At 39.4% G+C, this 27,948-nt stretch overlaps 1 protein-coding gene and 1 long non-coding RNA gene across 4 annotated transcripts in view; one reads left to right on the forward strand and one right to left on the reverse strand.

Moving 5' to 3' along the window:
• The window catches only part of KCTD8 (potassium channel tetramerization domain containing 8), a 260,307-nt gene extending 236,101 nt beyond the window's left edge, over window positions 1–24,206 (reverse strand). Inside the window, exon 1 of one of the 2 annotated variants that reach the window (XM_021101161.1) lies at window positions 23,223–24,206. In XM_021101161.1, the coding sequence (XP_020956820.1) occupies window positions 23,223–24,186 (964 nt within the window). In that variant the 5' untranslated portion in view covers window positions 24,187–24,206. Of the gene's footprint in view, window positions 1–19,130 lie in introns of those variants that run through there. The other variant, XM_021101160.1, reaches the window with a different exon arrangement.
• The window catches only part of LOC106504638, an 82,734-nt gene continuing 78,007 nt past the window's right edge, over window positions 23,222–27,948 (forward strand). For both annotated transcript variants that reach the window (XR_002346622.1, XR_002346621.1), the window contains exon 1: window positions 23,222–23,358. This is a non-coding gene — a long non-coding RNA (uncharacterized LOC106504638). The remainder of the gene's footprint in view (window positions 23,359–27,948) is intronic.

A 27,948-nucleotide genomic window follows, 5' to 3' on the forward strand; every position in this document is an offset into this window, starting at 1 on the left:
ACTCTAATATTTAAATGTTAGGTAAAGAATGATGAACCTACAATGGAAACAAAAAGAAGAGCCAAAGAGATAAGCATACTCTTGTGTCATAAACTTAAAAATGCTAAAAGTATCCCTTATAAATGTGGGAATAGAAAAGTATCCTGGAGTTCTCGTGTGGCTCAGTGGGTTATGAATCAGACTAGTATCCATGAGGATATGGGTTCTATCCCTGACCCTGCTCAGTGGGTTATGGATCTAGAGTTGCCTTGAGCTGCAGAGTAGGTCACAGATGCAGCTCTGATCCCATGTAGCTGTGGCTGTGGTGTAGTCTGGCACCTGCAGCTCTGACTGAACCCCTAGCCTGGGAACTTCCATGTATCACAGGTGTGGTCCTAAAAAGAAGAAGGGAAAAAAAGTCTCTTTCCTCTGTCTGACTCTGGTCCATGCTTTTGTACAGGATGTGGATAAAGATCACACATTAGACTGTCTTCACTCATTCAGGCACAAGCTGAACAGCCCGATGCACAGAAGACAAGAGCAAATATTTCTAGACAGAACAGTCAACAATGGAAAATGCTGATAAGAGGTGGAAGAAAAGAGAGCAACTGAATTGAATGGCATGTATGGGAAACACTGGAAATCTTTGAAGGGTCTATTTTAAAGACATGTGGAGGACAAAAAGCCAGATTGCAGTATGCTGAGATGTAAGCAAAAAGTGAAAGAAAAAAAAAGCAGAAACACTGAATCAAAATGCAGACTGTTCTCTCAAAAAGTTGGCTAGATAGAAAGAATAACTTTCAAAAAATTCAGCTATGTAATGGGATAGTTGGATAAAGACAAGGAATAACTTTGGGGCATTTCGTTGTTGCTTTAATAGAACTATGGTAAGTCTGAAAGCTAATGGGAAGGATACAATTGAGAGAGAGAGGCTGAATGCCAAAAATAAAAGTAATAACCATTAATGCAATATTTCTAGTAATGGAAGGATGGAAGGGAATGGGAGGGTGAAGACTCAGAGCACAGAGTAGAACAGTCCCAGAACAGAAGAAGCACTTCTATTATTATAGCAGCAGGTAAAGGCAAATAGGATGCTTTCAGTTGTAGATAGGCTTGTACGATTGGCAGCAGAAAAGTTGTAATAAAAATTTACGGTGAAGATTAGAAGGGCTTACCAGGGAAGCACAGGGAACTGCCAGGCAGGGCTGAAAGTTAATTTAAGACTGGTGTTCATGGATTTTTAGGAGAAGTGATCTCTGTTGTATGGTTTTCTCTGGCAGTTCTAGGCTACTTGGTTACAGCAGCTATGTAATGGGATAGGTGGATAGAGATGAGGAATAACTTTGGGGTCCATTCAAAGCCAAAAAAAGAGATGATAAAAAACAAAAACAAGAAAAGACAGAAGAACTGGACTATTTAGGATATTTCCAGGAGAGTCAATGCAATTATAAACATGTAACCTAAATCATATAATGAGTGCAGTGAAAAAAAAGAAGGCTAATGAGTTGAAATAAAGGGGTTATGAAAAAGAATGATCACACAAGATGGCAGGAGAAACTATTACAGTCTATGAGATTTTGAATTAATAGTTTTGAAGGTGGAGCAAATACGCATATATGGCAAATGGTCTGTCTTTGTTGTCCTGCATCAGTGACCAGAAGAACACAAAATGTGCCCCATCCCCAAACTTTTGGCTCCCCCTATGATCTTTCTATGTAGAAAGTGTATTGGTGTTCCTCCTTCCGCAGAGGCATGAACAGGGCAGAAGTAGAAATTCTCATGGATACAGTTATAACTGTAATGACCATCTTGACTCAAATAAACTAGACTCATTATTTCCCCCCTCCCCTAAATCAGTCCTTTCTCTCGTCTTCTGTATTCCTGTGAGTTCTTCCAGGCGCCAAGCATTTAAGTATTAAGAGTCACCTTTGACTCCACTTTCCCACCTCCCTTGGACTAAATAAGCAGTCCACAGCCCTAATGATTATTTCTTCACAATGCTTTGCATATCAGCTCAGTTCAAGTCTCATGCCTGGACTCTTGCAATCATCTCCCAAAGGTTTTTTTTTTTTTTTTTTGCTGTAATTTACTCCCTTCTTGTTTTCTTTTGTCTCAATATCTTTAGTATCTGCCATTATTTTCAGGAGAAAGACCTCATTTGTTTTATATAAAAATACTATCTATATTGTTACTCCCTGTAGTTAAGGATGATATTGATGATAAATATATTTCATATCCCTTTTTAAAGAATCTACCTTATAATAATGAATTTGACACAGTCACTTGCCTTGACAATGCTCTGTATAACACCAGCTTTGTCAAAAACCTAATACAAAAAAAGATTCCTTAGTTTAAGTCTTCCACGGAATATTCTGTCCTCCTGGGCTCAATTTTTATCAGGAAAGCTTGTGACAGATATGCACCGAGACGACTAGAAATCTATTGCCGATCAGCCATTTCTCTAAGACAGCCTTTGGGATTTTCTGAACACAGCTGGATTCATGACCTCAGGCTTCTGCAGACTGATGTTCTCCTACATCACTGCACCGATTCTACAAAGTGATCTATAATGTTTTTTTCCATGATACTTGAACAGCTTAGGTCTTGTTCAAAAAAGTAGGTAGAAACTAAGAATCTGGACATCTGTAATCTTTAGAGTGTTAAAGAATGGGCCACCCTAGGCAAAATTTTGATGTACATGGAATTTGTTTTCCACACACAAAGCTCTGCTTTCATTCCATGTCCCTCTGAGATATCTCTCCTTCTATACTTTATTCAGATATAAAATGCCTTTAATGTTCTTTATTCCTTCTATCCATATATTAAAACATTTTCTTTAACACAGTACCTCGTCTCTGTATCTATAATTTGGTACATAGAAATATGTCATTTACTAACTACCAAATTTTTAATAATAATTTATTTTAATTATTACATATGATTATAAAATTATTAATTATAAAAATAAGATATACCAAAAAAGTTATTTAAAATCCTGCAATCTAGAAATAACTAAGTGCATTTCCTTCCAGCCTTTGAAATGCATGAACATTGACTTGCATCTTTTTAAATATAATTATCATCATTCTATGCATACAGATCTCTGTCCTATTTTTTAACTTAACATTTTTACAAGACCATAATTTTTCTCAGTACCCACTTATTTATAATTAGAGAAGTTCTTAAACATTAATTGAGAAAGCTGCTTAATTTAAAGAAGAATATGCTCAGGCACCATCCCCCAGAAAGTCTAATTCAGTATGAAGCAAATATTCAATTTTAACCAACATCCCATGTGCTACTACTACAAGTTCCTTAGACTATCACAACCTAACTGATTTTTTTTTACTCATCCTGGAGGAAGCAACTAGTTGTATCAACTACTAATTTATCATCATCCTTAACCAGTTCTGCCCTGTTCTTCACGGCACCCACTGCGAACCCACAAGCCTGGACAATTCCATTACATGACCTCCTACTCTGCACCCACACCAGAGACTCTCCCCGTCACGCCATTTGTTACCACTGAAGATTTATAATTTTCTTTAATTATCTCCAAAATCACTAATGAGCTGCTAATTGGTAAATCTAATTGATGTTTTCAGTCTTGATCGATGGTCAACCCTCTGCAGCATTTATACTGTTCTGCTTAAAACTCACTTCTTTGTGCTTAAACTTGTTTTTCCCATAGATTCCACAACCATTTCTCTCCTCTGATACTTCCAATGTCCCACTGGCCTTTCTCAATATTGTTCACAGTCTCCTCTTTATCTATCTATTCCTTCAACAGCCTCAGCACAGTTTTCTTTCCCTCCAAATTTACCAAGCATTCATCTAATCTCCAGTACCTGCATTCTGAGACATATCCACCTAAACATTACACAGATACCTCAAATTGAACAGGTCTAAAGGGATCTTATCTTCTCCCTAGGGATGGGGCAGGGCCTCACTCCTCCAGTACACCCTACCTCAGTTACGGCCATCACCAACTGGAGTTATCCTCCATATCTCTTTCTTCCTATCCCCTACATCCAATAGGCCAAATGTTTGAACTAAGACACAAGATCAGATGATCACACAGCACACGCATGAAACAGAGATCAGAGTATCAAACTGCACTAGTAATTTAAAAAATAGAGGCATAGACGAAACAAAGAGGGGTCTGGGCCATCCCACATGGCTCTCTATTTCCTTCTTTCTCCATAGGAAATTTACTCTCTGGCCCAGAATGACCCTTGAGGAATTCAAGGGAAGTTTTATGGGAGCTGTCCACATAAAGATACATAATTTATAAACCTGCTACATTGTATACACCCAGAGAAATGAAGAGCTCAAATGATATCCTCCAGGAATCCATGCCTTATAGATCCTGAACTTATTTACTTAAGTCATCCTTTAGCCAGGGTTATTTCATAAAGGCAATCACTAGAGAAGACCCCTTCTTCCTAGAAATATTCATCTATTTACTTGGAGAGCCAGCTAACAAGATAAGACCAAGTCACCTGCCTTCCTTCCTTTCTACCAAGGTATCCTCCTGGTAAAAGGAATAAATGAGTCATCAGCCAGCTGCCAGATGCTTTAGCACTTTCCTCCCAAAGTTCAACTGACTATACCCTCCACATATGCTATGTGCACTAACACGCATCCCTTACTCCCTGTCTTACTGGAGCATATCAATTTATCTCTAGTTCGCAACTTTCCCACCAACTAACCAAGCTAACTTCAGTTTCCCCAATTCCATGTCTCACCATGTATCACAGTTGCTTCTTGAAAATGTATGTTCAATCATGTCTTTTCCTGATTTAAAAATCATTTAGCCAATACAAAATATACTGCATCTTGCCACTGCCTGCATGAACAGATTTTTTTCCCCCAACAAATCCCTGATATCCAGCCAATGAACCTACTCTATAATATTCCATGTCTAGCGAAGCCCCCAAGCTCTTACATGGATGCCCACTGTTTGGCCAATACTTTGCAATGTCATCTTTTCTCAAATTCCTTCCCTGAACCCCCTGTTCGATTCAGGCAATAACCACTTCCTCTATATTGCCATTGTTCTTTATAAATAATAAGTAAAATTGTTCATGTTAGAAAACCTTGACTCTGAATAAGATGTAATAATGCCAAGTGTTTTATATGCATCATACCCTTTAACCCTCAGAGCACCCTCTGTAATATGTACTATGATGCTGATAAAAATACAAAAGAGGAAACCAAGGTTTGGAGACAATAAATGACTTACCCAAAGTCATACCGTTATTAATTGAAAAGTTTAGGATTTGAATGCAGCCCTGGTTTACTCCAGAGCCTTCTTCCTTAAACCTATCCATAATACATCTCTACCCATCCATTACACAGCTTCCCTGATTAAATCAACTAACATTTGCTGACAATTGGCAGCAGACACAATGTGAGGAGTCCCTGAGTAAGGCATGGAAAGTAAATTTAATTTAAAAAAAATCACCCTCTCTAACTAAAGAAATCACCAGTTTTAATTTCATTTAAAAAAAAACAAACTAGCTCATGCCACCTTTTACTACTTCGATCAAGAGACGGTGTCAGACACAGTGTGGGATTTCATTCCTTATGGAACGGAGAATAAATCTAATGTAAAATTACCCCCTTAAGACTTGATTGGAAATATCCTGATATTTTATTGTAGCATTTATCCTTACTGTTTTTTTTCCCCCGCTGTACAGCATGGGGATCAAGTTATTCTTACATGTATACATTTTTTCCCCCACCCTTTGTTCTGTTACAATATGAGTATCTAGACAAAGTTCTCAATGCTACTCAGCAGGATCTCCTTGTAAATCTATTCTAAGTTGTATCTAATAACCCGAAGCTCCTGATCCCTCCCACTCCCTCCCTCTCTCATCAGGCAGCCACAAGTCAATTCTCCAAGTCTATGATTTTCTTTTCTGTAAGATGTTCATTTGTGCTGGATATTAGATTCCAGTTATAAGTAATATCATATGGTATTTATCTTTGTCTTTCTGACTCATTTCACTCAGTATGAGAGTCTCTAGTTCCATCCATGTTGCTGCAAATGGCATTATGTCATTCTTTTTTATGGCTGAGTAGTATTCCATTGTGTATATATACACCACATCTTCTGAATCCAATCATCTGTTGATGGACATTTGGGTTGTTTCCATATCCTGGCTATTGTTAATAGTGCTGCAATGAACATGCAGGTGCATGTGTCTCTTTTAAGTAGAGTTTTGTCCGGATAGATGCCCAAGAGTGGGATTGCGGGGTCATATGGAAGTTCTATGTATAGATTTCTAAGGTATCTCCAAACTGTTCTCCATAGTGGCTGTACTAGTTTCCATTCCCACCAACAGTGGAGGAGGGTTCCCTTTGGGGAAAAAAAATCTTAATCAGGTTTAACAGTGAATTTATCTGGGGATTTAAAGTTACGGAGTAATTGCTATCATGCATGTGCTTTTGTGGGATTACTTAGTACAGTGTATAAGCATCACTGTTGCCTGTACTTTCTTTACATCTGCCCTCTATCTTGCACTTCACTGACTTAAATTCATATTCCAGTGCCAGGCAAAAGTTATTTACCTAACAAGTAGCTGGGGTAGAACCCTCAGCTTGAATCTTACCTATTTTGAAGAATGAGCGAGCACCTTAACCAGCTTCTTCCTCATCGTTTACCTCAAAGTAATTTATGTGTTGTTACTAGTGGCTAGAAAATGACAGAAGCAAAAGGTTAGCCAAGATCCTCTGATTTTCCCTAATCTTTTCCAGAATTCATATATACTTCAGCATTACTACAACTACAGATGTCAAAAAATTTAGATTCTCGGAGCTCCCATCGTGGCGCAGTGGTTAACGAATCCAACTAGGAACCATGAGGTTGCGGGTTCGATCCCTGCCCTTGCTCAGTGGGTTAATGATCCGGCGTTGCTGTGAGCTGTGGTGTAGGTCGCAGATGCGGCTGGGATCCCGCGTTGCTGTGGCTCTGGCGTAGGCTGGCAGCTGCAGCTCCGATTAGACCCCTAGCCTGGGAACCTCCATATGCCGCGGGAGCGGCCAATAAAAAAAAAAATTTAGATTCTCATTTATCCCAGACTCTAACATGCATATACACACACACACACACACACACCCCTCAGATACCTCAGGGTTTTTCATTATCCAGGCTGAGATCTTACTCCCTATACTCGTTACTCATTGATAAATTGCACTGAAATGATGGGACTAAAATTATTAGTCTCATTTCTACTATACATACACTAGTATACAAAAGAACTCTCATAAGGGGAGTTATGCAATGATGTCTTTGTAGAAATGAGATGTGTATGAATATGAATATATCTGCAGGCACTTTAGTAAAAATATTGTCTTTTTGAAACATTCTTCTCAAAGTTAAATAAGGTACATGGTATGTAGAAAACAGCAGATGGACCTGTTGTATACCAGCATGAGGAGGCTAGCATAGCTGCAAACCAGATTTCCAGTCTCCACTGTGCTGGGCTTTGGGATGTGATCCATGCTATATAAGTCAGGTGTCCTCCTATAGACTTTAATTCAGAATGCGCAGGCGGCAGAGAGTGGAGCATGATGGTTTTGTAGGGGAGGTCATCTGCAGCTGGTCTGGGAGATTCTTATTCTGAGTATGGCAAAGGCAGTAGCCCACTGGTGGCCAGTTCTCCAGAATGGTTTAAAGTCTTCTTGCCTAGAGTTTATTTTTTCAGTCCTATGAGATACATACTCTATGAGATATGTATATCCTTAATAAATCCCTTTCAGTTAAATTTTCTAGTTTGGTTTTAGAGAAGCTAATGAATATAACTTAGACTGGAGAATGTGGCTCTTGCTATAATAACAAAGCCTAAAACATGGCACTGGTTTAATGTAACAAGGAAGCATTCAGGTCACTGGCCATAGGATAAGGATGTTATAGATGAAAACAAAACAATTCTAATGGGATGATGACCACTTGGTCAAGTTATGATCTGCTATACCTTAGAAGGTAGAAGGACATGTGCCAACTAAAGCTCTGGCATGAAATAAAATGCTAGGAAATTTCAGAATATTAATGTGAAGTGTTGATTTCCTGCCTCCTTCAGCAAAATCTTTTTTTACACAAAACCTTATCATAAAGACCCATCTAGCAAAACTTTCAGAAGAGACAGTAGAGAACACAGCTCTCTTCTCCCTTTCCCTGAAATAGAAGTTGAAGAAGAGTGCTACAATTTGGAAATGTATGGGGTTGACAAATCCAGCTATTTCTACACCACACACCAAAGCTGTTAAAAGTTGTAGCTACATAATAGGAAGTAATCTGCCAAGGACTTAATGGGCTATGTCAAAAGAGGACATAGTCTCTCCCCAGTCAAAGGCGGAACAGTTAGTGCATCCAAAATAATATGTCATTGATTGAAATGCTGAAATACATGAAATAGCCAAGATTTCACAACCACACTTGAGAGGACAGAGACACTGAGAAATGCAGCAGCAGCAGAGAGGAGGAGAACAAGGATAATGACTGTCACAAGGATGGAGGAAGAAAAGCACTAAAATACCAAACCAATGGCAATAACTCACTGAATACCATTGGAAGTTATGAGGGAACCAACTTCATGCCATCAAAAATGGCTAGAAATAAGAAATACTTATGCATTTATCCTTCCTTTCCTAAATGAACTGTATTTTAAGTAACTGTTGAGAGAAAGTTCTTCATTAAAAAATTCCACCTAATAAATATGGAAGAAATGATAAAAATGGAAAATCATGATTTTACCACTCATCAAGTAATATCTGCATCAGGCTATGGTCATCAATGATCAAACTATCAGATAAACGGTTGATGGGAACTTATAACGAAGAAATCAGACTGAGACCACACGTATCTACTGTTTAGCACTGAAAATGGGACAACCTGACACTTGTGGAATGGTCACCTGTGAATTAATACATTATGGGGCTACACAGAATCATCTATGAACAGCCTTGCACTCTCAAGAAAAGAAGCATAATCTAATCAAGGTTGATTTAATGTCCACTTATAGAAAAAAGAATAACAAAGGAACAATTTAAAAACTGTCAGAAGAAAACAAGCAGCATTGTAATCAGAACATGGGGCATTAACTGGGTCAATAGACCCTATTTCAGTAAACAAATCAATGGCACTACATGTAAAGAGATAGAGGCAGAGATAAAAAATTAGAAGGAGAAATAGAGGAAGAACTACTTTATATTAAGAAACAGGCACATCAAAATAAAATACACAGTCCTGACTAAAAAAAGAAACAGGAGTTCCCATCATGGCTCAGTGGTTAACGAGCCCAACTAGTATCCATGAGGACACAGGTTCAATCTCTGGACTCGCTCAGTGGGTTAAGGATCTGGCGTTTCCATGAGCTGTGGTGTAGGTCTCAGACATGGCTAGGATCTCATATTGCTGTGGCTGTGGCACAGGCCACAGCTGTAGCTCTGATTTGACCCCTAGCCAAGAAACTTCCATATGCTATAGGTGCGGCCCTCAAAAGACAAAATAAATAAATAAATAAATAAAAATAAATAAACAGCTATAAAAAATAGTTTGATAAAATCTTGGAAATAGGATTATGGATTATTTATCAGATATTATCAAAAACATTACTTGCCTTAGAGTAGATAACAGAAGAGTGGTTATATAAGAAAATAGCCATTTTTGCTTTAGATACCAAAGTATGTAAGGATGAAGTAATATTTGGGGCTGGCTTTAAGATGCATTAATAAAAAAATCAGATATGAAGTGATATTTTGACTATTGTTGACGCTAGAAGATGAATATACGGGAGGGTTTTTAAAAAACAATTCTTTTTTATTATGCTGAAAATGTCATAATATAAACATTTGTTTTAAATAAAATAACAGCAACAACAAAATCTAACTATAAAATTCTAGTCTTAGCAGGAGGTACAATTCTTTCACACAAGGGTGACTGCCTCACTGACAAAGCTGGCACCCCATGTCTAGACCATCAATTTAAGAAAGGAGGAGATGAATGACTTACAGACGCCACAAAAGAAAGAGTCTTCAGGCCTGAAAATGACACAATACAAGATTTTCATTGCTCTTAATTTACTTACGGAACTGACCAAAAGTGCACTACAATTTTGAAGGAATTCTTTTGCCAAAGAAACAGCCAGACTGGCCAGCAACAGCCCAGGCTATTTAACCCCAAAGCAACCCAAAAGCCCTGAATCTGCAGTTAGGAAAGGAGTGTGAAATCTCTGCAGCTACAAAAGAACGAGTGCTGCCCAACACCTGCCTCAGATGTGGCCACAGAGGAAAATTAAAGGTAAGCAATCTCCCAGAAGGTAAAGAAAGGGGCCATAAAGGACAAGAGGCAAGGAATGGAATTTTACTCAATGGCAGAACCAGGTCCTGCCAGACAGGTTTAACAAGTAATTTATTCTGTTGTCAGTAAGGGGACTCTCTGCAGTCTGCAAGGTGGAATTTGCTGTAAATAGGTGGTGCTGTTTGATTCCTATTCTCCCATTTTTGGAGCAAAAGCTTTCCCTAAAGTCACTCTACTCCTATTTGACATTATTTACTGAATGCACTGAGGGCAAGTAACTTTTATATTAATATATTAACTCCTAGGTGATCATTCTACAAGGAATCACATTCGGACCTCATACAATGTACCATGTGAATACATTGTCCAAAGGTGAAGATACAACTGATGAGATTTGGGGTCTCCTCTTTGTAAGGAAGGTCAGGAAAATATTCATTTGCATGAAAGGCAATTTCATCGTGATAAGCAGGAACATGTGCAGATGATGTTATTGCTGTGGTTGGAATTTTAATAAAGAAAGTGGCCAAAAAGATAGATAGCAATTGAGCCTCTTGACCAGCTCAGTTAAAATATGTCCAATACACTTCTAATCTACAATGACTGAAGAGCTAACAACTATGCTTCCATCATCAGTAACTAGAAGGGTAAAAATTAAAACAACAATGAAGGGTCATTTTTTCACACATATTTGCAACAATTAGGAAATGGAATTTTGCAAAGTATTTGCAGGGAAACGGCAATAAGGTAACCCTCAGAAACACTCTCAGAAGTGAAGACTGGTGTACTTATTTGGACAGCAATCCGACAGCATTCAATCAAATGAAGTCTATGCATCCCCACTGACCTAGTAATCCCTCCCGTGCATGTATATTTCAAAGAATTCTCACACAGGTCAATAATGGACTTAGCTATGATCAGACTGGAGGCAACCTGAGCAAAGATCAATGGGAGAGAGATTAGCTAGATAAAATGTACACCAGGAAGTAACTTGCAACAGTGAGAAATATTCAACTAGATGGGCACATGAAACTGAAGAGATCTTAAAAAGAAATTTCTTAATGAGAAATAACATATATGTAAATTAAGTATAAAGATAAAAACAATACACATTTTCCAAGAATACCTAAATATAAGGATACATATAAAATACATTAGAATGGTTATGTATGGGGATGAAGTGGTAAAAAATGAATGGCTTAAGTTTTTAAAACAATAATAAAAATAATAAATAAGCTTGCAGAGGCCAGTGATGATAATGTAGCATAAAGATTTGCTATTACTGTTTCTGTTTTTAAAGCTACCTTTTGCGCATTCTCTTATAGCAAGAGTTCCCTATGTGATTCAGGTTGCGTAAGCCAACACTTATGAACTGAAGTGACAGGGGAGACAGGCAGCTTACTGATGGTCATATTTTGACTATTAAGAATGATGGCAGAGGTTGTGTGGCTACACCCTGAAGCCTCATGGCAATTGCCTAATTCCAAGCTCCCACATCACTGCAAGGCAGTAACACCCTTAGCAACCCAACTCTATGGTGTGGTTGAGAATCATTTCTGGAAGCTCAGACCTCCCAAGCAATCTGTGAGCTGTCAACATTATACTTAATAAGTCTTTTCCAGTTTAAATTATCTAGAATGGACTCTGCTGTCTGCAGCTAAGACCTCTGAAAAATACAGGGAGTTTTAAAACCACTGCCTTCCAAACTAGTCCCAAATTTGTTACAAAATAAAGAGCCTGAAATGACTTTAGTACTTTGCTAGAGCTGCCATAATAAAGTACCAGAAACTGAGTGGCTTAAACAGCAAAAATGTACTGTCTCACAGTTCTGAAAGCTAGATATCCAAGGTCAAGGTGTTGCAAGGTTTGGTTCTCCCCAGGGGTATGAGGAAGAGTCCATTCCAAGCTTGTTTCCTTGCTCCAGTCTGTTTCTGACAATCTCTGGCATTCCTTTTCTTGTAGACGCACCAGTCATGCTCACGTGGTGTTCTCAGTGTGCATGCTATATCTTACATCCAAAGTTTCGCCTGTTTATAAAGACACCACTCATATTGGATCAGGCCCACTCTAATGATGTCATTCTAAATTAATTACTTCTGTAAAGACCCTATTTCCATATAAGGTACTAGGGGTTAGGGCATCAACATATCTTTCTGTGGGGAGCACAATTTCCATCCATAAAATACTGAATACAGTTTAGGAAAGAGTATAGCCATTAGTCTTTAGACCCTGGTGCTTGAACTAAAACTGTGAGGTAAATATGTAATCCTCTTTTTAGTTTTACTAAATACTGGGTATTACTGAGCTTCACAGTATGAATGCTAAGTATCAAATTATAATAATGATAATTATGGCTTGATAGTGTCAGCTCTAAAACAGACAGCCTGAAGTAACTAAGTTTACTTTACAATCCAAATATGCTAACACAGAAAGTAAAAACTGAAATATTTTAATGGTTCTTGCATGCCTTAGAAACACATCAGTCCAGCAAAAGAGATGTAAATGATTATACAAAGCTACAGGAACTTGTGCTGGATATATTTATTCATAGTTCCATTTACCAGCAACATTAACAACTGTTAAGTTTCCTATTTTCTTGCTACAAAGCAAATATATATCCTTTTTCCACTGTCTGTGACACATACTAAATCAACCCATCACAGGTATGCTTAACTGAAATGGAAAGGAATAGCTCATGGGCATTTCAAATTCAAAGTCAATCTTAATTGTAGAATACTTGTCAAATGCAACCAGAAGTCTTCATTTTAATTTGGCTTTAGAACTTCTTCATGGAGAACAGAAAACATCCATAAGTAACATGGTAAAATATGGAATCCTGAGTAGACTTTGTATTTTTTCAAGGAGCAAAACTTCTCAAAAAGGAAGTGATGTATAATATAGAAACCAGAAAGATTATCATTTTCAATACCGAGTTTATTTCTAAACTATCAATATCAACAAAAGGTCAGGATCAACAGTGTCACATTTTCCTAAAACAAACTGGCCATTATTCAACCACAGTTCAATAGTACAAACATTTTTTAATTGCAAGCAAGGATCATGGTGTCATATTGATGCTCTCCCTGATGCGCACATGCATGTATGCACTCACGTGTGCACGCGTGCACACACACACACACACACACACTCAGGCCTAGATACTTGTGGTCAGTAGTCAGAGATATAATTAGTCTTGGCCATGAGTAGGGCCATCACCCAAAGGCTCACAAGTTGTGTACTGAACATCTACACAACACAACCTATTGTATTGCTACATACCTAGACCTAGCAAATACAATCTAGAGTTAAACAGTGTGCAATCTGCACGTCTATATGTCATCGCCCTGATCAAGAAAGACAGGAAATGTATTCAGCAATGTTTATCACCATATCTCAGCACCTACAAAACTGCGTTGTATATAATACTAGTTATGAATGCATCAACAGACTGACTAAGTGATATGACCCAAGAGCTTAAATTAATCTAATCTGATTTCTCTCAGTTTGGTAGCTTTTTATTTTTGAGGTTTTTTTTTTTTTTTCAAACCATTAAATAAAAGCATGCATGCAAAGGTTTTACCCTCAATAAATGTTTTGTCAGCATCAACACCCTTAACACATTCTCTTTAAGAAATGACGGTCCAAAGCGCCAAAACAAGAACCTGATTTTCATTCAGTACAGATTATTTGGAACATATTACTTATGCAATTCCACAGAAGTAAGATGGAGAAGAGGATCAACTTGTATCATTTTCTACATGAACAATGAAATAGAAAAAAGTAAAGTTAGCACACAATAAATCTGCATACTGAGAAAGGTTAAGACAACAGTCTAAAAACATCTATGGCCAAATCTTTCTTTTTTATTCTAAGTCAAGATCAACATTAGAGGACTCATACCAAAAATCACCATACAGATTACATCAGTAATTTGTAATTACTGTGCCTGCTTCCTCCCATCACTCTCTATAAAGTTGCCACTGGAATTCTCTTGTGGCACAACAGGTTAAGGATCCAACACTGTCACTGCAGTGGATTGGGTTGCTACTGTGGCACGAGTTCAATCCCTGGACCAGGAACTTCGACATGCTGCAAGTGCAGTCAAAAATTAATTAATTAGGGAGTTCTTGTTGTGGCGCAGTAGAAATGAATCTGACTAGTATTCATGAGGATGCGGGTTCAATCCCTGATCTTGCTCAGTGGATTAAGGATCCAGTGTTGCTGTGGCTGTGGTGTAGGCTGGCAGCTATAGCTCTGATTCGATTCCTAGCTTGGGAACCTCCATATACCGGGAGTGCGGCCCTAAAAATAAAAAAAATCAATCAATTAATTAATTAATGTTTCCACTGTAGCACCTATTCCTTATCAAAAAAAAAAAAAAAGAAGTCACTTCAGAATTATATGAATGGGTCCTTACCCTCCACCTGCAAAGAGATGCAGCCATCACCAACCAGAAGAAAAGAAGTCGAAATATGGGAGAATTACCGCTGACTGGCTGCCAGCAAGCATCTCCCTTAGATCTCTGTGCTTTCTTCAAATATCTGGACTTTGAGCAATTAAAAATCATATTCAAAATGTGTAGAGCAGTTTCAATAGGAACTGATTGAGTTGAAAACTAATAAAGTTTTCCTAAAATTATATATATATATATATTTGATTCCAAAACCTAGCCTGAAATTTTTGGACAAATGCCCAAACTCTAAGCAAAGTTTGAGCCCCCTGGCCCTGTGACAATTTCTTCTCTTGCATAAAACTGCTGAAAATCAAAGTTAAAGCCTTCATCAAAAATATAAATACAGGCAGTTCCTGTTGTGGTTCAGCATTAACGGACCCAACTAGTATCCATGAGGTTGTAGGTTTGATCCTTGACTCCGCTCAGAGGCTTAGGGATCCAGTATGGCTGTGAGCTGTGGAATAGGTCACAGATATGACCCATATCTGGTGTCGTTGTGGCGCTGGCACAGGCTGGGCAGCTGCAGCTCCAATTCTGACCCCTAGCCTAGGAATTTCCATGTGTGGTGGGTGCAGGTGCGCCCTAAAATGACCAAAAAAAAAAGAAATATAAGTTCAGATCGATTAAGAGTTTCTCTGCCTAAACACACCCCATAGTTTGAGATAATAACCAATGAATACCAGTATTTCCGTTAATTGTGACAACACTAGACCTGAAGGAATGCATTTTTTCATAAACAATTAAGAGCAAATTAGAATAAATTTATTTTAGTAATATGTTACAATTACTTTTATACTCAGTAGGTTAATATTTTTTTTAAATTTCACTAACGATAATGGGACCTTTCCAAGCAATTCTGAATAGGTATTGCTATAAATTTCCTCACAGAGAAAAAAAGAAATTTGGTAGTATGAGTTAATAATGTAGAGAGATGGAATTAGATATTTAGATATGTATTTTGAGGATCTTAATAAATGGCACTAGCTAACATATACTGAGCACTCACTACAGAAAAAAAAAAAAAAAAACAGTAATTACCTGAGGACGTGGAAGTGTTAGGTAACTCTACAGTGGTAATCAAACTGCAATATACATGTATATCAAACCAACATGTTCTTAATTTACAAAATGTTTTATGTGAATTATATTTCAATCAAGCTAGGAAAAAATAGGATATAACAAGAAAGAAAAAAGAGAGAGAGTTCCATATTGCAGAAAATACAATGAGGGTCCTACACACAGTGTACTAGAAAGAGACAGGGAAATGCAAAGGCTAAATATGAAGAATTCTACAGCAAGAAGTCACTTCGCATAACATGACTATGACCCCAGGGGGGATGCACTAAAAAATCAGTGAGTTAGGGAGTTCCCATCATGGCTCAGCGGCAATGAATCTGACTAGTATCCATAAGGACTCGGTTTCAATTCCTGGCTTCATGCAGTGGGTTAAGGATCTGGTGTTGCCATGAGCTGTGGTGTAAGTCACAGACATGGCTCAGATCTGGCTTTGCTGTGGCTATGGTGTGAGCCAGCAGCTACAGCTCTGATTTGACCCCTGACCTGGGAGCTTCCATATGCTGTGGGTGCAGCCCTAAAAAGACAAAAGAAAAAAAAAAAAAAACTGCTAATGAGTTAATAAACTTGTAAACAAAGCTCAGTATAAAATATTTCATATATTTTTGTTTTTGAAAGTGCAAAATACAACCAACCTGGCAGGATAAATATGTTTTATGACATGCTCCCTTGCAGGGACGAATGATGAAACGTATACAGGTGGTAGCCACAGGACATCTAGATTCAAGTCAGCAACTGGAGGTTCAGCATTACCCTTAGAACTTATAGTTAACTTACCTATCAGAGTGACCTTGAAATCCTGCAAATAAAGTTATTCTCATCTTTTGCTAAGTCTTTGAAAAACCTCTATTGGTGTAGCCTCTCACTATAAAAAGAATGATCTATCTCCATTAGAGAAGTCATTAGCATGTCTTGCAGGATTGTGGCTGCTAAGTGCTGACAATATCCTGAAGTGAATGCAAAAAAGGCTTTAAAAATGATATCTGTAATTAAATATAGATTGCAAGGTTACCTAAAACACTGCTTTTCAAGTACTTCAAATTTAGAGATACACTTCCACAATACTGTAAGGCTTCAGAAACACCAAAAGCCAATTCCAATACCCAGCAAGTCTTTGATACTTTTTTTGAACTTTACTATAGCAAGTATATAATTTAAAAGTATTACCCAATGGTTACGACCAATAAACAATACATAATTAACAAAATTGATTTCACTGAAATACCTTCTTTATTTTGTCACCTTCTGAGAACATATAAAATGTGTTCTATTACGCAAAGTAAAATTAATTTTCTGCAGAATACCTTAGCGCTTTAAATCCATCACTCTATCAAACCTATGGGTAGTAGTTGTTCCCCCAAAAGAATGAAAGATTGAGTCAAATGGTTTATTTTCTTTCTTTAAAAAACATTCATGAACATGGTAACCTTAATAAAATAGACATAAAACATACACATTTGACTCAAACAATGTGGGTGTAGGGGGTACTGACCCCTGCTCAATGGAAAATTGGCTTATAACTTTGTTGGGCCTTGTATTAGAGGTTCTGCATCATGGGATTCAACCAACTACACTATGTAGTATTTCAAAAAAAAAAAAAATCCACTCAAAGGTGGACTGCCGCAGTTCCAACTCAGGTTGTTCAAGAGTCAACTGCATCTACTGTATTCTTATGGAAATTTAACACAGATTAAGATATATTAGATTCCTTCATATACAGCTAACACCACTCATTTTTGCTTATAGAGTTAAATTCTAAGTATTCAGTAAACATTGAAATATATTTGCCAAATTGACTGCACCAACCAGGCATTATTTTTAAATATTTAAGAGTAAGGGCTCTGCAGCAAGACAGAACTTTTCAAATTCCTGTTCAGCCCCATACCAGCTCTATGACCTAAGGATGTTACTTCATCTCTCCAAACCATAGTTTCCTAACTGAAGTATTAGGAAACTAATACTAAACTAAAGGAATGTTTTTTTTTTTTAAAGAGGTAAAGTAATATCCATAAAACATTTATCACAAAACTAGAAACAAAGACAATATTCTTTTTATTACATATACTGTATTTTGAAAAAAAGCAACTCTTTTCTAAGCTTATGGGGAAAACATTCAACACCAATATTTATTTATAATACTGTATGTTGCAAAGGATATATATTATACTTTTACCTAAAATTTATAAATAAAAATAATAAAAAATTCAATGTCTTGGCAGAAATGTCACTAAATGTATAACTGCATTAAATGTATAAAAAAAAGCAAAGATGGCAAACAAATCATCTATATAATATGACCATAACGTTCAAAAAATACGTCATCTTTGTAAGCTTCGAAGAGAGACTAGAAAGAAATGAGTCAAGATTTTAGTAGCAGTTACTGGAGTGATTTTTAAAATTTTACTTTTCTTCTATACAATTCCTAAAATTGCATCTATTACTTTCATCATCAAAAAAAGGGCTGCTTTTGACTAAGTTGACAACCATTTCCACATTTTAAACTAATTGACCCAATAACTTTTAACAATAGAATAGATAATAATTGGTGGTAATTTCATACATATTATTTCTCTTTCTTTTCTAAAGAGAATTTTTCATTTTAGCTGAAGTGTACGCCCACACTCTCGCACACACATACACACATCATGAGATCTAGCGCTCTAAGCTACAAAAGTGAGAAAATTTTGCCAAATAAGTCTTGAAGTGCCATTCAGTCTTTAAACTTCATTGTGTGCCTAAGGATGGACACACACAAAGCTGTAGAAAGGGTGGCAGGGCAAGCTAAAGCCATACTACTATTTTCTTTTCTTTTTTTTTGTTATTATTGTTTTTTTTGTCTTTTATCTTTTTACTGCCGCACCCACAGCATATGGAGGTTCCCAAGCTAGGGGTTTAATAGTAGCTTCAGCTTCAGGACTATGCCACAGCCACAGCCACAGCAAGCCAGATCAGAGCCGTGTCTGCAACTTACACCATAGCTCACGACAACAACGGATCCTTAACCCACTGAGCGAGGCCAGGGATCGAACCTGCAACCTCATGGTTCCCAGTTGGATTCATTTCACCGCACCATGACGGAAACTCCATATTACTACTTTAAAAGATCAAGTTTAGAGTCAGTACTATGCCAGACATAAAAATATAATGCCCTTGGAGTTACCATCATGGCTCAGCGATGAGGCACTCATCAACCTCATCAACCATGAGGATGCAGGTTCTATCCCCAGCATCATTCAGTAAGTTAAGGATCCGGCATTCCGGTGATCTGTGGTATAGGTGGCAAATGCGGCTGGGATCCGGCGTTGCTATGGCTGTGGTGTATGCCAGCTACAGCTCCTATTTGACCCTTAGCCTGGAAACCTCCTTATGCCATGGGTGTGGCCCTAAAAAGACAGGAAAAAAAAAAAATATATATATATATATATAAAAAATGCCCTTAAACAAGAGCCAATGCCATGGCATAGCCTCCAAACTTTTTGTAATCCAAGGTTTTTCTCATTTTTTTGTTGGCTTTACCACTGCAACTATTTATATCAAGTAAGAATCATATTTTTAAAAGTCACCTGTTCCCCACTGAGTCAAAAGTCATTCAGCATGAGGTTGCAGAAGTTTTTCCGTGACAGTAATAAAATTAGCTAGTAAGTCCCCAGGAGGAAAAAAACCAACTTAAAAAAAAAAAAAAAGAGAGAAACAAAGTTCTTTTCCATAAAACAATATTTGGTGATAAAAGTAGAAGTATTTTTAGACTAGAAAATAACATACAATTTTAAAGGTATGCATCTAAACAGAATGACTTTAAAGATGTTTCTTAGAAAGCCTTATGCCAACAGGCCTGCTACCATAGGATTGAAGAGTTCTTTGAATGTCTGCAACCTCTCTAGCTTTCTTCAACCCAACACAGTGAAATAATTCAGAATAAATTTGAAAACATGGATATAAAAATCCATTAAGACAAATTAGAATTCACAGCCCAATTCAGTAATAGCATTATTTTTTAAATCTGGCAGTCTCATACATCACAACAAAAAAGGATACTCCAAATTTGAGGAATATCAAGGACACCTAGAGAAATGTATTCTTTCACATCATGTTACTCAACTAATACAGAATGCAAAATTCAAAACACTAAGAAAATCAGCACTACCTCTCTATAAACACACTGATTATGAGAAATATATATTATGAGAATATATATATAATGCTCATTTTAATTACAAGTAGTCTACATATCACATTTCAAGCAGATACCTATTGCTTATGTAATACAATGCCAACATAAAATGCCTTTTTATAGATATTGTTAAAAACAGTCACAATTACACTGAACAGACACCGTCCAAAAAATAGAAAGCACAATAAATCACTGTTTTCCTTCAAGAAATACAATCTACCTTCAGTATTAGAGGATAATACAGAATATAATAGTAACAGTATATACTGCAGAGTCTAAAAGTCTTGATAAAATAATGAGTTATGACTGACAATACAGAAAAACATCCATGTAGTCAAGTGAAGCTGGTATTAAATCTTTAATAGCTTGTATATAACCTTGAGCATTAGAACCCAATGACTTGGATACAAGCACTTAAGGAGATAGGAACCTAGCTCAGTATTTGTCAGAAAATACTGTCAAAGTTTCAACATCCTAATGGAGAGTATTAAAACACTTCTTGGCACGGAATCAGAAAAGGGTTCTGTTGGAGCTGATCCAAAATAACTAACTGGAGTGTGATTGGCAAATCTAGTTGTCTTGAAATTGGTTGAAAAAGCAAAGTTCCAGGAAGGAATCTGGTTATTAAATTGGTTGTCTCAAACTTCTGAAAGTTTATTATGCCATCATTTAATTTCAAAATAATTTTCTAATTAACTTTACTACTAAATCAACTATGCTTACTAAAAAACAAAATTTAGTACTGACAAGAAAAATAAAGTCTTACCATAACTGTAGCAGCTAACATTTTTTAAGCTCTCATTATAGGTCAAGCACTGGTCTAAGCACTTTACATATATTCTCAAATCCTATAAAATCTGTACTATAATAGCTTCCATTACACAGGTGAGGAAACTGAGAACATTTAAACAAGATCACACATTTGTCAAATGGCCATGTCTGGAATTACTGAACCATTTGCTTCTCTCCTCCATCTACATAGAAACTCAGGGGTGAAGCACCGGGGAGGTGACGAAAAGCTGAAATTGATGTTCAAGTGTATTAACTACAAATCTATAGTTTTCAGAGCAATTTCAAACTACTAAGTTCACATGCAGGCTGAATTTTAAAAGGCGTTAGAGCGATACATGTTGTGCATTAAATAAATATTTTTTGAAAGAAATATGTGAGGGGAAATAAAAGATAATAAGGCCCTCTCTGCATTTAAGGCTGTGAACAAACAAGTTCATCTAATAATTTTGTTTTTATGAGTAATACTGATGATCTTTCCAAATAGAAACTGCTGAACAACATATCTACACTCTGTATACTTAACATGATTACTACACTAAATAGGATGAAAAGTACAAAAATTTTAGATACATCTTTCACGAATTTTAAAAGGAACCCATCCAAAATAATTTGCAAAAATGTGCTGTAAGCTATATAAAACATAAAATTAATATATGTATAATAGAGTTCAAGATAAATTTTATATCACAAATTTAAAAACTGCAACTACATTTGGTTGGTCACTGACTAGAACACCACTGACCAATGACTGGAAAACTACTTCAAAAGAACCATGTTTAATCTGGAATTGTGTATTTTCCCCCACAGGATAATCAATGAAAAAGACTATACTATATATAAGATTTCTGGGGCTTTAATGAATGGATCTCAGAACTCATACCTTATGTGAGTACTCTTCAAGTGGTTAGGCAAAATGTAAATATTTTATTTTGTTTACACTTCTTCCAGTTCCGGAAATGAAATATCCTGAATTCCAAATATTTCTCAAATCATGAGTTAAACCGGCTGAGTTTCGAACTTCAATATACTATTTTATGAGCATTTTTCTCATAATTTAGAGACAATCTGTATTATCTCTTAATAAACAAAGTAATGGACATCTTCAGGTCCACAAGTTTCTAGGGAAAAGTAAAGCATGCCTATGCAAAGAGAGGTCCCTTCCACTTCCCCAGTCAAAATAAAGTACACAAAACTGCCTGGATCCCAAAAAGTGAGTGAATTACCAAATAAACACATAAATAAATAAATAAAACACTTAAAGCTGGACTTATTTCTATCATAGGCTGTCAGCGCTACTCAACACTACAGGCAAGTTTTAAATCTTGTGTCTTGAAAAAGAAAAAATGTTTGCCAAATGATGTTCCTGCTGCCATCCCAGATGGCTTTTCATTTGTCCAAACAGCTCTCTAGTTGTGGCCCTCCTCACTTTATAAATGTCACTGAGAACTGTGCCCACCTGGCTCCCTATCCCATCCCCCAAGCCCCAGTGATAATTGGTGGGGTTCTTGAACTTGATCCACAGAACCCCTTCCCAGAAGCGCATTACAAAAAGCATCAGTCCAGATGCTTTCCAAATCCTCTCCCTCGTTCTCAGAAAATCACTGCATTTATTCTCCCCGGGAAAGTGGATTCAATCCCTCTTTTGCACCTGAGATGCCCAGAAAGGAAAACACAATATCTCACAACCTCCCTCCCTCCCCCTCTCCCTCTCCCTCTCCCTCTCTCTCTCTCTCTCTCTCACACACACACACACACACACACACACACACAGCGCGTCCCTTGCTAATGGTTAACGCTGACAGCATCACTCAGACACCGTTCCCTCCACCCTCTTCTATCCAAAACACCTAACAGGTACGGATGACACCTGGTGCGAGGGAAATCTGCGATTTCTAAGGGTGTATGGAGACCTATTTCCCATCAGCCGCTCTTAAGAACCGGAGAGGCTTTGGCGACACATCCGCCACTTCTCTCGCCGCCTCCTTCCGAAAACACCCGTAATTGGATACTCCTGAGCCCACCCGCACCAACCCCAGACGATCCAGCCAGTGCGCCACTATACCTGGATGCCAGCCCGCCCTCTGGAGGGACACTACAGGGACCCACATAAGTTGACCCCCGGGAGTCCCGCGGAGGCAGAGGGAAGGAGGAGGGTCGAGGAGCCCAGCCTTGCGCCCCTGTGTCTTCCCGACCCTCGGTAATAGAAGGGAGCCCAGCGCCTCCAATAGCTGGGCGGGGCCAAAGGGCAAGTTCAATAAAGTTAAGAAAGAGGACTGGACGGGAATCGCGCTCTCCTGAGTTGGAGAGGAGCCGAAAGGGATATCGAAAGGGTCGAAACCGTAAATCGTGTGTGCGTGAGTGGAGGCGCGCAAGGACACCAGACCCGCTGGAATGCGCCACGGTTCGGGGAGGGGGCGGAGAACGAGGAGACGCCGAGACCGCGAACTTACGGAAGAAGATGTACTCGGTGTAGCTGCTCCAGATCTTGTCGTCGCGGTACTGGTTGACGAAGGCGGCGGTGCCTGAGGAGTTACACGCCACCATGTGGAAGCCGGCCTCGGACAGGCGATCGAACGCCTGCTCCAGGTAGGTGAACTTGAGGTAGAAGCGGGACGTGTACTTCTCAGGCGGCCTGTCAGGGTCGCGGCTCTCGTTGAGCGTGTCCCCGAAGACCTCCTTGGCCAGTGCGATGCGTCCGCACACCATGATGCGCGCCACACGCCGGAACTTGGCGTCCGCCTGGTTGTCGCGCACCGTGGTGTAGGAGCCGCGGTAGCCGAGCGTGAGGAAGCCCGAGCGCTTGTCCTGCGCGCCGCCGCCGCCGCCGCCGCCACCGTGCGCTCCCGGGCCCGAAGGCGCGGCAGCCGCCGCCCCGCGCAGCAGCAGGGCGTCGCTGCTGCCCTGGGAGACGTTGTCCTCCAGGTCGCTCTGGCAGCCCTCGTCGTTGAGCGAGTTCTGCTTGGTGACCTTGGGAGACAGCAGCTTGACCAGGTCAGTGAGCTGGAAGTACTCGGCCTCGCGCAGGAGACGCTCCTTCTCTGGGAAGTGCTCGGGCAGCGCGAGCTGCTTGTCCCGCAGATAATCCAGCACGTACCTGAAGAGGAAGCCGTCCCGGTCGATGAAGAAGCGCGCCCGGCTGTCCCGGGGCAGCTCGCCCCGGCGTCGGGCGCCGCCCCGGGGGCTGGAAGGCGAGAACATACTGGCCAGAGTGCTGTCCGGGACGCTGAGCAGCGTCGAGTGCTTGGTCACATAGACCTGGCCCCCCACGTTAAGCTCCACCACCTCGGGGAAGGGCGAAGGTGCGCAGGGCCCTGGGGCGGCGGCTGCCGACGCGCCGGGTGAGCTGGACGAGGAGACCATCTCGCTAATGGGCAGGATGGTGCTGCCGCCACCGCTTGTGTCCTTCAAAGCCATGGTCCCCCCGCTGCCAGCCAAGTGACCCTGGAGAGCAGCAGTTTCTCCTTCCTGAATCCCGCGCCCTGCACCTCCCGCGGCCCCTGGCCTCGGCGTGCGCCTGATGCGCCCTCGGGCCGGGCGCTACGTTCCTCCGGCCCGGGCGGCAGGGTTCAGGGCTCGGGGCGGCTGCGGCGGCGCCCGGGCTCCATCGGGGGAGCGAGGTGCGGGAGGGGAACTCTGCGGGCGCCGCGGCGGCAGCGGAGAAGCGAGGAGGAGCGGCTGCTCCTTTGGGGCGACGGCGGGGAAGTGTGAGAGAGACTTGCGAGAGGCTCTTAGGCTGCCGCTCGGCTCTCCGCGGGGAGGGCGGGAGGAGGGGCCGGAGCAAAGAAAACTCGCCGCCCCAGTCAGCAGCTAGCGAGCGCGCCGCGAGCCCGGAGCGCGGACGGTGGCGCTAACTACTCCTCGCAGGCGGGGAGGCAGCACTGACGTCAAGCCCGGGACTGGGACCCGAGCCACAGCTGTCATTTAAAGAGATAGGCGCCAGCCTCTGGCTGCGGGACTCGGACGCTAGGGGGCGGGGCCGAGGGCTGGGCCGGGAGGTGAGGCTCCCAGGAAGCGAGCCGGGAACAGCGGACAGGGAACCAAAAACTAATGGACAAAAGGACAGCATCTCTCCTTCATTCAGTTCATTCCTTCCTTCCTTACTTCTGTCCCTCCATCCTTTCCTCGCCTCGTTCGCCCGATGAAACTAGTTTTTGTTTGTTTTACGCATGCATTACGGTGATTTTTGGGATTTTAACAAAAATGCTAAGTTCCTAACTGAAATCTCTGCATTTGTTGGAGTGAAAGGTTTGATTACCTTACCAAAAGACTACGTGGGGTGAATCTCTTATTTTACCATCGTTTTTGAAGCGGAGGGCGAAATGCCTAAACCTCTATTACATTCAAATGTCATAATTGCATGTTTAACTGCAAGCGCTACATAAAGAATTTTAAAAACTGAAATCTGATTTCAGTTCACAAAACTAATAAAGGATTGTGCTAACGTGACAGTTTTTCCTTTCATTTCTTCGGTACTTGATTCATAGTAGATGCTTAATAAATGTTTGTGGTGGAAGGGGGAAAGCCAGGGAGGAAAATTAATTCTATTTGTTCTTAGTTTCCTATCCAGTCCTGACCTGTCCCTTCATTAATCTCCACATTTCCCTTTCAGCTCCATAAGGCAAGAGAAATGGCTTGTTTTTGTTTTTTTGTTTTTTTGTTTTTTTTATTGTTAGTCTTCTAACCCCCAAAGTTAGGTCACAAATGAAAAGTATATTCATTTAAGCTCACTTTAATTTCCTTGGGTACCTAGCCTAGGTACAGTAAGTAAGATCAGCCTTATTTATGCTAAAGAGTGAGAATACAAATGCAAATGAGGAATCTCCCTTCTTGTGGCTATGTATTCATCCTGAGACATCCTTCTATGTTCAGAAACATTTACCAAAAGTCTTAATAGGTGTGCATTATGCATCCTCATGCAGTCCTCTTATTCAAGCCTTTTTGCCTCACCCCAAATTTATAAATTGATCAAATTAAGAATTAGGACTGGAGTTCCTGTTGTGGCTCAGTGGTTAAAAAATTGGACTAGGAACCATGAGGTTGCGGGTTCGATCCTGGCCTTGCTCAGTGGGTTAAGGATCTGGCATTGCCATGAGCTGTGGTGTAGGTCACAGACACGGCTCGGATCTGGTGTTGCTGTGGCTCTGGTGTAGGCCAGTGGCTACAGCTTCGATTGGACCTCTAGCCTGGGAACTTCCATTTGCTGCAGGAGCAGCCCTAGAAAAGGCAAAAAGACAAAAAAAAAAAAAAAAAAAAAGAATTAGGATTGACTTTAGCCTTCTTCACTTAAAAGCTAACATTAGAAAGCATTTGAAATTTAGAATAATTATTCTGGGAAAATGAATTAATAGAAACTTTATAATCTTTGTAGATGAATAAATAATAAAGCCTCTAACCACTGCTAATGAAGCCCATTTATCCTGAGGTAAATATCCCTAATGGTAAATATGTTATAGATCATAGAATTGCAATGAAGTGGATGTATAATACATATGCATATGTATATATGAATATGAGGTCTCCAATATGATCAGAATGAAATCCATTTTAATTTTTTAATCGCACTACATATGCTTATAAGATGTCTAAAATATGTACTCTAAATGAATCTTCTTAGAAATTCTTGATGAAATGCTTTGTGTGGTGTACTGCTTTTCAAAATAATTCTTTCAACAATGATTGAAGATTTTTCCTTAACTTCTCCCATCTCCAGACTTCTTTTACTTTTATCTCCTCCCCCTACCCTCCAATCAAACTGAGAACTGAACAGATTGCAAGTCTAGAATGTCTTTACCTGTTGTTCTTTGTTCTTTCCATCAGGAATGCCTTCATTTTCCACCAGTTCCCTAATCCTTTCTCCCTGTTTACTGCTTCCCTGAGGTTTTGGCTTAAATAACACTTTTTCTGGAAATCTTTCAGATTTTTACCAAATCAGTTGTTCCCACAGCACCCTGTGCTTACACCAGGGCAGGAGTTAACTCTGCTAAAGTGTCACTGTTTCCCATCATATTGTGAATATAACATACAATGTAACATACAACTGTATGTACTATTCTATCCCCAGCTTCTTGCCTAGCCCTTAAGAGATATTTCATTACATACTACTGTATATAAAGAGGTAGGTAACAAGGACCCATTGTGAAGCAGAGGGAAATCTGCTCAATACTATATGATAACCTATATGGGGAAAGAATCTGAAAAGGAATGGATATATGTATATGTGTAACTGGTTTACTTTTCTGTACATCTGAAACTAGCATAACTTTGTGAGTCAGTTATATTCCAATACTTTCTCTTTGGACCACACCTGTGGCATATGGAAGTTCTCAGGCTTGGGATCGAATCAGAACTGTAGCTGCAGGCCTATGCTACAGCCATGGCCACCGCAATGCCAGATCTGAGCCACATCTATGACCCACACCAGAGCTTACAGCAATGCCAGATCCTTAACTCACTGAGTGAGGCCAGGTATCCAGGGATGGAACCCTCATCCTCATGGATACAAGTGAGGTTCATTTCCACTGAGCCACAATGGGAATCACCAATAATTTTTTTTTGAGGAGATAGTCCATTTCTATTAATTGAATATTTACTTCATAGAAATGTGTTCATATCATGAAAGGACAACAAAGCATCAACTCTATGCTAGACACTGGGCAAAGCAATGAGATTGCAGAGATGAATAAGGATTCAGCCTTTCACAGTTAAAATCAGGAAAATGAGAACAGATTCTGATTAAAACAAACTCGGATCTAAAGGAGAAGGAAAAGCAAGAAAGAGATAGACACTATCATTTTGGTGAACTGGAATTAACACCAAATACTATAATTAGAATCATCTTCTCCAAGCCACAGAAACTGTTAATGTCCCCTAGACCAATGTGATCATAAAAACAGGTCCTTAAGATCTTTGTTTGCTGTGCAAAGACAAGACATCAAACATCTCTGCCTGCAAACCACACTAGATCCCTTCACATTCACAGAAGTTTGAAATAACACAGTCAAAACTGTGTCTCTAAAAACACAGCAAACTAAGCAAAAAGGATAATTGAAGTCAACTTTATAATAGCTAATTTGTAATTTTAAATAAATAAATTATTTCTTTACCAGGCAGAGAGTTACTAAAAAGCAGGAACTGTATCTTCTTTAATAGAGGAGGAAGAAAAGAGAAGAGCTTTAA

Source organism: Sus scrofa, chromosome 8, assembly GCF_000003025.6.
Source record: "Sus scrofa isolate TJ Tabasco breed Duroc chromosome 8, Sscrofa11.1, whole genome shotgun sequence".
NCBI classification, from domain to species: domain Eukaryota; kingdom Metazoa; phylum Chordata; class Mammalia; order Artiodactyla; family Suidae; genus Sus; species Sus scrofa.